Source organism: Chelonoidis abingdonii, chromosome 1 (assembly GCF_003597395.2).
Source record: "Chelonoidis abingdonii isolate Lonesome George chromosome 1, CheloAbing_2.0, whole genome shotgun sequence".
NCBI classification, from domain to species: Eukaryota; Metazoa; Chordata; order Testudines; family Testudinidae; genus Chelonoidis; species Chelonoidis abingdonii.
In genome coordinates, this window is record NC_133769.1 from 273,075,626 (window position 1) to 273,086,892 (window position 11,267).

Below are 11,267 nucleotides of genomic sequence, written 5' to 3' on the forward strand. Positions count from 1 at the left end.
TCCTAACAACAAATTAGCGAAGAGAGTATTTTCTTGGAAGTAAAAGTCTTCCATCTGAAGAGTGGAACCCATAGCTATGTCAAGCTCTAAGGCATGTTCTCAATCCAATCAGCACAACAGCTGCGGCCCATGTGACCATCCCTCAAGCCATAACTACGACACGGAAAGGAGGGAGTACCTTGCTCCAATGCAACCATGGGCCGGCCATCCAAAAATGAAGTGTCTCAGGACATCAGACCCAGTATCCAGCCCTGCCAGCCTGATCAACCATGGCATCAGGCCACCCCCAGCAGACAGGCATCCAGCAGCAGGCCCCGAAATACTCTGCCTCCGCGAACAGGGCTTGTCCAGTAAACTCCGACTGAGTAGGCTCCCAGCACTAGGACTGCACTAGCAGGTGCCAGCGGGCTGCACATGCTGAGGTAGGAGACCAGCCGGACGTGGGACGGAGGGTGAAAATTAAGTGCATGGGGGACCAGACTAGGTTGGGGGGGGGGGGGGAGAAATGGTGGCAGTTCTGGAACAGGGGGGCTAAATACTGGGGAACAGTCCCATGGATAGGGTGGGGGAATGCTAGGAGGCAGTCCTCGGCGTGCAATAGAAGGCAGTCCTTGGGTGGGGCCGCAGTCGCCCTGACAGCAACCTCTGGTCTTTTTGCCAAGCAGGCAATGTGTGCCAAGCCCAGAGGTTTTTTGTTGTTTGGTGTGTTTGTTGGTTTGGGGTTTTTTTGGGGGGGGGCGGGAGGAGAAATAGTCTCTGCCTGAGGGGGCCCCTGTACCAGAAAGGGCTTCCCATCTTTGTAGGCAGGCTTTGCAGCCATGCTCTCCAGGTGCTCAGCCACACTGCCAACAGCAGCATAGAAGTGAACGAGGCAATACTCCATGCCATGCCATCCTTCCAGTAAATTCAATAATTTTAACAATTAATGTTTTGACTTATTTTGGTAATTTAAAAATGTTCTTGGTAGATATTTGCCAGTGTTGAAATGAAAGGTACTATATCAATTTGAATCATATTGTTGTCATAACAAATACTAAAAATTTTTTTTAGATGTACATGTAGTGTCTATGTATATATTGTATGGATGCAGCCCACAATGGTAAATAGGTTGAGAACCAATGCTCTAAAGCAGATTGGCAACCTTTGGCACACAGCTCGCCAGGGTAAGCACCCTGGCGGGATGAGCCAGTTTGTTTACCTGCTGCATCCGCAGGTTCGGCCGATTGCGGCTCCCACTGGCTGTGGTTCGCTGCTCTAGGCCAACGGGGGCTGTGGGAAGCGGCACAGGCTGAGGGATGTGCTGGCTGCTGCTTCCCACAGTCCCCCATTGGCCTGGAGCACGGAGAAGCGATCAGCCAAACCTATGGATGCATCATGTAAACAAACTGGCCCGGCCCACCGCGGTGCTTACCCTGGCGAACCGTGTGCCAAAGGTTGCTGATCCCTGCTCTAACATAAAGCTAGTTGGCTTCTCCTTCTGCAGAGAGCACATTGGATTGGGAGGCATGAGGCTCAAGTTCTATTACAAATCACCATATGGCCCTCATTTTTCTTGCAGATGGGGATAGTATTTATGCCCCTTTATGAAGTGGATTGAGAATGAAGATAAAAAGCTCTTGTAATTCTAATTCTTAGCATTTATACAGAAAGACATGGGAAGCCGAACTTCCTAGGAGTGTTTTTCCTGTCTACTCTGATTTCACTCCAGAATCAGGAGAAGCTAGCAGCACTAGCTAGTAAACATTCTGAATGTTAGACATCTTGAGTACAGAGAATATACACAATCTACAGCACATTCTATCCTTACACTGAACTCATCACCATACTATCTGAGCAACTTCTATTAGTGCTTTAAGCAACATGACTACATGTCATGTTTGTGTTCTCAGCTGCTCCCCACATTATCCACCTGATTCAAGGAGTACAATATAATTGCAGTTATCTGAAAATCCTTGTTATTCAAATCCAGTTTCCTCCATATAGCCCTGGTTAACAGCACTTTCGTTTATCCAAATGCCCAGGTATCTGAAAATTTCAGCTGTCCCTTAGGCCACTTGGATAAATGACAGTGTACTGTATAATATTCCTACACTCCTTCCCACCTTCTGCCCCACAATTCTTTGCTGCAACTTCACTGTCAGTTTCATCTGGGTTCTTACACAAAGAATACCAAACAAACAATCAGCAAACTGCAAACCAGTTCTGGTGGCACTACTAGAAGCACATGAAAAGCTAGGAAAGTTAATGTTTTCAGATATCTGCTTTAAAAAACCCAAAACACAAACTAAGCTTCATATGCCAATATTTTAAATTAAAATATTTAATAAGGGCCAGGGAACAGGAAGAGACAATGTGATCTGCTCCCTTTTCCCAAGGTTACTAAGCCTTCTTATCTTCTTTTTAGAATCCTGGATTTATGCAATAGGAAAAGCTCCACCCACACATCAGGCCATGTCAGACAAAGCTGCCCATCCTAAGAATCAGGGTCTAACATTATGGAGAATATATCATACTTCTGAATCTAGCAAAGATTAAATTACAAGGTAGTAATCTTTGAAATACAGCATAAAAGACCAACATGAGGCACAGAACTAAAACCATTCAAATGAAGCCAGCTGAAATATTTACCTCCCCAGTTAAAGGAACTTGGAAGTATGACAGACAACAAATCTGAAGGTTGAGCAGTTAGTGCAACATAGTATGTGAAAAGACTTAAAAAAAAAAAAAAAAATAGATTCTCTTTGACTTGACAATTAACAGTATGTATCTTAAAGACTTACCTTTTCCTTACCAACAGCAAGGCCAATTAGGCTAATGCATTCAATAGTTTTTCCTCTTAAAAGTCTAAGTTCTTTCTGTACAGCATTCTCAACAATGTGTTTTAGAGAGGGCATAAATAAGTCATAGTAGGGAACAAATTTCTCCTCTGCTGTATCTGCAACTGATGCAATGGAAGTCACAACTTGTTCCAAAACCAGTTTAGTGCCTTTCTGTATTAACTTTGGGATTAAAAAAAAGAAAGATGGTTACGCTATTTACAATTTTCAATTAAATTTTGTCCCACCTCCAAATGTGGCTTTTGTACAGATTATAATTCTGAAAATATTGTTTAGTCTACATATCACTATTTACAATGTTCGGTTTTTGATACTGATGGGTACTGAATGCGAATTTCATAACAGCTTTTTTCTTTTACAATTATCCTACAAAAATTACTGTAGGATAATAAATGTGTTTTGCAAACTTGACAGAAGACTTTAGTAAAGCAATTAAAAAAAGACATCCCAAAATCATTAAGCATTATTATTATACCTCCTGCAATTTAATCACCATGGTGGAATGAAGATGCTTCACTAAATTATCCAGATAGGGAATAAGCAGTGATTTCGGACAATCTTCAGTGAAGTTAATGAGTGCAGCAGCTGCATGAGCCTGAACACGCTGGTTGCCTTGATCTTCCATGGTTTGCAGAAGAGCTGCAATTACCTACAACAGAATAGTTAATGTTCAGAACAAGTTTCCAAATGAAACAAAAATTTATCTTCGATTGTCTATTACTTGCCTTCTCGTGGAATTTCTTTTGGAAACCAGGGGCAAAGTCTGTAGCCATTTGTCCAACTGCATTACAGGCTGCATATCTCACTCTTGGATGCTGAAATAACATTTTCCCTCAAATAGTAAGTGTTTATAAAAGCAGAAGTTAAATGACAAATTTTGATCTATCAACTGCATTAAAAACTTACAGGATCCTGGAGGAAAAGTAAAACGAAGTTAACTATTCTCATTTAGAATTCCCTCCATCTGTTGATGACAACCTTCTCCAATAGCTGACAGAGCCATCAAAACCAGCATGCCTGTATTTCCAATCAGCTTGTGTAAGAAGACATTACATGGAAAATAAGGTATCCATTGGAAAATGAGAATAGGGAAAGACAGAATACAGAAAGTCTCATTTTAAAACTGTAAAAGAGCACGTCTGGATACTTTAATCTACGCATGTCAGAACTGCTCCCTCCCAACCCTGCATGTACCCAGACATCCTTTTCTTCTGGCTAGTTGAGGAAATCAGGGACAAATCCTTCTGCCCAAAACTGAACACAGAAATTCTAACTACTGATGCCTCATCCCTAGGGCTACTGTCTGGAAATAGTTAAGTAAGTCAAAAACTAGGAAAGGTTCAGGAAAAAGACATCTTCCATTTCGCTACCAGTGATTTCCATACCCTTGTGCATGCCCCTCTTCAGTGTTTGTAAAAGAGAAGAAAAAAAAAAAAAAAAAAAAAAAATCTAGGTAAGAGAGCACTGAACATTTCAATTTAAAGACAAAAAGAATCCCCCTCCCGTCCCTCCTCCCACACACCAACTTTCTAATGTCGTCAATGTACCCTATTCAATCCTCTATCAATAGATATGGATTTAGGAATTTAATGTTCACTCTTTTAAAATGTTTAGCCTATTAGCGTGGACTGACACTGACCTCCATCTCTCCTTAACAGCTTCCTTTAGAGTGGGAGAATAATGCATAGCAATACCCTTTGCCCACATGATCTTCCTTGTACTACAACAAAGAAGGTTTGAAAATAGAACATACAAGGAAAGATACAGCCAAATCTGTCAAACACTTACTCCTTCCTGCTTTGCTGTAGGAAAAAGGTAGAGAAAGACTCCTCCTGACACCCATAAGTCAATAATTTTGAATTAGTGATACCAGGTCTCTACCGCTACAACTTGTAAAGGGCACTTGGCTCTTACTACCACTATCCCTAATGCTACTTCACACACACCTGCTGAATTATGAGGTAGTTTGGGATAGTATGAAAGGTCTGTTTTGCTACTAGCTGTAAAGAAGTGTACCATATACTCCACAGGTACTATGCAGCACCAAAAGTAAGAGCTACCTGCAGCTCTCCCAACCTAATAAATTAGTCAAGTAAAAATATTTAGTTACTTCAAAACATCTGGCTTTTTTTTTTTTTTTAAACCACTGAACTTTGATCAGACATATTATAGTGAGGTAAAGTAGACTATCCACTCCCACTACTCCACTGTTTCATAAACCCCAGTAGTCTAGATGGCTGATCTTTCTTCTGTACTATAGAAAATATAAAGGATAATGTAAATATAGTAATTGTGTAGTACCAACCCACCACTCACAGGATTGCCCTAAAAAGACACAAGATAAAAGTTTCCAACTCCTGCAAACTTAACTAATCACCACTATAGATTGGAATTCTAGTTGCAGCTTGCTTCATTATAAGCAAAAGATGGTCTGATTTGGATCATACAGCTAGGCTAGAAAGTGCTAGTTCTGATAGTGGATGCTGGGAAGCAGTAGTTAGTGCTTTCATTTTTGCTGCTGCTCAAGTTCACTGCTTCTTCCTAATTCATTAAGATCACACTGTATGTCTTCCCTCCAACTCGCTGCTAATAGTATGCATGCCTGCATGCATTCATTTATGTGATGTCAGGAGAAATGATACTTAAGCCTGTTGGGGGCTCACATTCTGGCATCCTACCCCGAGGAGAAAACTTACAACCTTAAATTTATGTAAGGAAAGTTTGTGAGAAAAGACTGGAATTTTACCTCTAAAGAAGAGAAACAAAAATTATTTGTAGTTCATCTTTAACAGTTGATTAAATAAGGAATTGTTTTTGAAGTTTTAGTATCAGAAAACCTTGCTGTCTCTCCTCTATTCCCTGTCTGCAAACAAGAGCCCTCCTCTCCTATTAGCTTACCAATGCCACTTCACCGAATAAATATTGCAACAGGTTCTCCTTCCCAGCAGAGCACACGCCTCATGTGCCTCACCTGTCACTATAGCTCAACCCAGATTGCTGCATCCCCTGCTCAATGGAAGGATCAGGGCATACTGACTAGCAAGTCAGCTGAGAATGAGTGCTTCCAACTCTTATGAGACCCTGCCCCCAACCTCCAAGGGGCTACATAAAGACTCTAGGTACCTGCTACTTCTGAAGGTATTGAACACCAAAAGATTAATCAGTTTCCAAAGTATCCAAGTAGTTTTGTACAATGAATAACTTTCATTTCAGAAATTAAACAAGAAGGCCACTAGTAGTTTGTGACTTAGATCATATTCAATTCTAGTGTTGCCCACTATAGCTATATACCTTGACGTGGAGTATTACCTACTGATGCTAAAATGTTTGTTATCAGGGTGCAAAAATGAAGAATGGCTTTCAGGTGTGTTCTGACTGGTGTTAATGTTATTAACACAGGAGAGGATACCCAGGAGGTCTGGGCCTTCTTCAACCCATATGCCTGGCTGTTCAAATTTAGTATGCCTTCTAAGGTGCAATAAGCCAAAATGTGCAAAATATGATTAATGAGCAATCCTGTTGCACAATCAAACATTATGGATACTTGGAAATGAGGAGAAGATAGATGGCTGGCCAGGGTGTATGGAGGATCCATACTACTATAAGGTGGATCAGTATGGCAAAACCCAACTTGAACACCATAGTGCTTACTACCATATTTCAGTGTGTGATTTGTTCCTACCCATGTATGAGCTCTGCACCTTAATATGTTTTTTTTAAAAAAAAATCTGCGCTTTTTTTTTTAAATGCTTGCGAAAAAATAGGACTGAGATGCTTGCAGACTAGAGTCCTGTAAAGTTAAGAGGATTGGAAGAAGCAGTTTGCACAGCCTCAAAATGCCTTAGCAAGATGCCCAAACTCTAAACTGGAAGGACTGTCTCTAAAAAAAAAGATAAAGAGAAGTCAGTATCAAAAATAACCCTTGGTGCTGTCTGAAGAGGATGCCAGAAGTGTCGATTACCAATTGTGACAATCTGTAGCACATTAATCTAGTCAAACTCATCCTCAATATTCTACTGAATTAGTGGGAAATTTCATACTGCTCATATGCAGTGAGTATTTCTAAAACTCAAAAATCCTGTATAGATCAAAATTCTTCAATGTAACAGACATTTTCCTTCATTTATGAATAAATCCAGAGGAAGTCTGAAGTTTTAAAAGGAAGCTGTTGAGGTTACTTCACTACTTTTAATAAAATAGTTCCTCTATTCTTGACCACTGAAAGCGGAACACATTCATCACATTAGACAGATTTTTGAAATTCACTTTGGATACATTCCCTCCCCTGAGCTTTGAAAAATCCGGTTTCCTGATTGGTCCTCTGGTCAGGTGTTTGGTTCCCTTTCTTAACCCTTTACAGGTAAAAGAAACATTAACCCTTAGCTATCTGTTTATGACACAAGTCTAGCTACAATATCAACAGAGTTTTATATGCACTTAGTAATACAAAAGGATAATTAACAGAAAGCGCTACGTAGCTGAACAGGCCTTTACAAAAATAATTATTCAAGCTAAGACTCTAAAACAATACATCAAGTTACTTACGATTCTGGAGCATTTGCATAATATGTTCTTTAATCATAGGCAGAACAAGTTTCCCTCCAAGGCCACATGCCATTCTGTCCAATGCACTCTCCCCAGCAACTGCATTGCTAAAGTTAGTGTTTAAAAAAAAAAAAAGTCATGATTAATTCAAAGTCTAGGGTAAAAAGTCAACAGGTCCAACAGTTCATGCGAAAAGTGTATGAGGAACTACACTTTTTCCAATCTCTGAATGTGAATAATCCCTGCAAGCAAATAAAGTTTAAGTTTGAATGCTGAAAGATATAAATGCTTATACTTAGAGTCTTTCAGTTATAAAGAAAGATTTATTTACACTGAAAGCTAGTTATTCAAATGATATAGATCGATCTAGATCAAGATCTATAGACCCATATAGATATACACCTCAACCCCAATACAACACTGTCCTTGGGAGCCAAAAAAAATCTTACTGCCTTCTATTGAACATGCTTTGACCCGTCGGAGTGCGCAGTCCCCATACCCCACCAGACCACTGCTTTATCGCATTATATCCAAATTCATGTTATATCAGGTCATGTTATATCAGGGTAGAGGTGTATATATAAACAAACTGCTGCTTCTGCTCACCCTCCCTTTTAGCATTATTCCTGTCCAAGAATAAACTGCTTCTGATCCTTTTCCTTCTGACACCAGTAATGTAATTCTAGACCTCTAAATTATTTTCTGCCAGTTGTGGTGCCAATTTATATCACAAGGCTTCTATTTTCATTTCCACTATCTGTAAAAAGGAGAAATGTGTGTGCTGCTGCTGGTAGTAGTGGACAGGCAGAGTGCGGGAATGCACGATGCAAACAATCTGCCTCCCCATCTTGCAAACACCCAGGTCACCTGTATGCTATGGGATTTCTTTTAATTGAGACAGCTCGTTTGTCAAATACCTGTCAAAATCATCATCTTCAAGCTCATCTGCATTTGCCCAATCTTCATCTTCTTCTAAGTCAACCATCATTGCTAACATCTGAGGAACTAAATACAAAATGAAAACCTGAAAGTCATCCCAATTAAATTACAGTATACTAAAGTAACATTTAATCTATAGCACTGAATGAGTTTAGGAGAGGACATTCTTCAGAACATTTTGCTTCATATGCAGTAAAAACAACAGACTAGAAATTAGGAATACCCTTTCATTACCAAAAATAAATTACAGAGTTCTTCAGAATTTTAATATGCAAAGGTCAAGATCACATTGATAAAGTAAAGGCTGCCAACAGCCATTGGAAAGGTTTGTCAAATATTTCTAAACATGGCATTAGAGTTAAGATGTGCTTGGACTGATTTATGGAAACTTTGACAAGGAATCCTCCAAATTTTGGCCAATAAAGAAGAGTGATGACTGACTACAAAAGACCATTTCCCTGTTTTCCTACCCTTCATGATGAGCTCTGGGTACACAGACAGTATACCTGGCATAGATGAAAACTTAAAAAGCTATTGACTGAAATATAGCAAACAGACCAGTAAGTAATTCTCAACAGCTGTACATATTTAGATGGACACAGGCCTAATCATCTTGACAACCTGATCACCTCTTTTGGATCACAGGTGTGTAGCCCTTCTGTTCTGCCTTGTCTTTTTGAACAAAGAAGATATAAGCCCTTTAGAAACGGGCTTTTACCACAGAAAGTACCCTAGAACTTTCAGAAGAGCTCAAGATATGAAGAACCTTGGACACTTAATCCATCAATTGTCAATTTGTCCACCCCTGCGTTTGAAAAATGGAAGTTTACTCTGTAAATACGGAACCTTAGCTTCTAAATTGCTACACCCTCATCACCACAGTATCTGAATGTCTTCCATTAAACAACATGACTAACTTCTGTCACTTGCTGCTCTGCCTCAAGAGAATTGTGTGCGCGGTGTAATGTTTGGTAAGGTTTTTATTTGTTTACACTCTATGTACATGTGGCTATATATTTATATTAGAGACAGCAAGAAACGTGCCTTGCTATTTGAATGAGAGGTAGTATGTCTGGGGGGACTTCTACCCTAAGGGCTATCAAACTGGGGAACCCAGAGGAACCTTAGGAGGCAGGGTGCTGTGGGGCCCAGTCCAGCCCCAATGGGGGACAGGGAGGGAGCACCACTCATACCTTCCCTGCCCCCAGCTCTGCTCCACTCCCACCCACAGCCACATCCCTGGCTCCTGGCCCGGCTCCCAGCCTCAGCTCTGTTCCCCGCCTAAGGCCAAGGCTGGGGCAGGAGCTGAACTGCACCTGGTCGAGGGCCCAGCTGTCAGCCCCTGCTGCAGCCAGCTGCAGTTCTGCTCAGCCTCTGGCCACAGCTCCAGCTTCACTCCCAGCCCCAGGACCAGCCTTCTTACCCCTGGCTGCGTCTCCCCCCAAGCCTCAGCGGGGGGGGGGGACACAACCCCTCAAAAGTTTGGGGACAGCTGCATTAAGGAGTTAGTTACAGTCTTAGACCAGCTGCTGAGAAAGCGCTCTTGCATCGACGAACATCACTCATAGTAAAAAGTTTAATTGTACCCAATGAGCAGTTTTCAGCCACAGTCCTCATCCTGGAGCTTTTTGCCATTTTTTAGAAACGCTGGGCCCAGGTCATTGCATGCCTTGAAGATAAGGACCATGACCTTAAACTTTATATTGTATGGAGGCCAGCACAGAACACACAAAACTTGTTTCAAGTGCTCACAGTAGCCTGTGCTGCTGAGGAGGCATGCTGTGGCATTCCATACTTGCTAGTGTTTTGCTGATGGCTTCATACCAAAGTATATACTGCATTGCTGTGGTCCACGGAGGTGGTGATGCAGGAGTGTACACCAAGGCCAGGTCAACATCCACCAGGATGGGACAGTCTCCTAGCCAACTGTATTACAAGAGAAGTTGACTTGACATAACTTGCAGCCATCTTGTGTACTTAGCCCCGTGGGCTGGAAGCAAGGACACCACGTAGGATTAATTCAGCCTTGCTTAGGCAGATAAGACAGCCACACAAACTGCAGAGTGTTACTAACAGGATATTTACAGTGAAAGGACAGAAAACAGACCTAGATTTGGGTATCTGCATTTGTAAATTTCTTGCTGAAGCTGCTTGGCTGATAAGTAGAATAATGAATTATTATTTGCAGTTACTAGATAAGATTGTTAGCCTATTATGAGTTATGTGCTTGGTCTAGAGAACCTATAAAAAGTTTAGTTAGAAAGTGTACTTTGGAGAAGCTTGGGAGAAGTCTGAGAAGATTTCTACAAGCTAGGAGACTGACACCTAACTCCCCAGTGACTAGGAGGAAGGTTGAGCACTGGTAACTTGTTACTATAACCTGATACCACCTCAGGTTTTGGATAACTATAATCTGAGGTGCTTCACATCTAGACTCCTGCTAGTTTTGATGTGTGCTTTATACTCAATAAAAACAAGGATTGTTGGGTGGAAGCACTCTTGTGCGTTCCAACAATTTATCAGATACAGGTGCTGAGTCACCCACTGACTTATTTCTTGACACTGCCTGGAAAACAGATTAGTTACCACAGCTTTGGGTTCAGATAACCCTAGGTAACAAATAGAGATGTTGTGAGAGAACCTGGCAAAGAACCCAGGAGTACTCAGGCTATGTACTGAGTTAACCAATTGTGGATATTGTGGCAAATTGCCGGTACTGTTCTGCTGGGTCTCGTGCTTTCTCCTCTCTGGGGTAGGTTCAGGGCACTATTGCTTGCCTCTGAACCAGTTCTTAATCATTCCCCTAGTGTCCTTAGAGGAGGAGAGTGGAGAGGGAGGGACCTGGGCCCGCCCTCTACTCCAGGTCCCAACCCAGGGGCCCTGGGGTTGTGGTGAACCACTTGACTAGCGGTTTCTTCCCCTGGGTTACTTCCCTCTCATACCCGT

At 41.5% G+C, this 11,267-nt stretch overlaps 1 protein-coding gene across 1 annotated transcript in view; it reads right to left on the bottom strand.

Annotated features, from left to right (window-relative positions):
- Window positions 1-11,267, bottom strand: part of IPO5 (importin 5) — a 115,651-nt gene that overhangs the window by 78,778 nt on the left and 25,606 nt on the right. Inside the window, 9 exon segments of the mRNA XM_075064749.1 lie at window positions 2,781-2,999; window positions 3,313-3,486; window positions 3,563-3,652; window positions 3,744-3,779; window positions 3,781-3,843; window positions 3,845-3,870; window positions 7,383-7,489; window positions 8,300-8,406; window positions 10,908-10,930. Of these exon segments, the coding sequence (XP_074920850.1) occupies window positions 2,781-2,999; window positions 3,313-3,486; window positions 3,563-3,652; window positions 3,744-3,779; window positions 3,781-3,843; window positions 3,845-3,870; window positions 7,383-7,489; window positions 8,300-8,406; window positions 10,908-10,930 (845 nt within the window).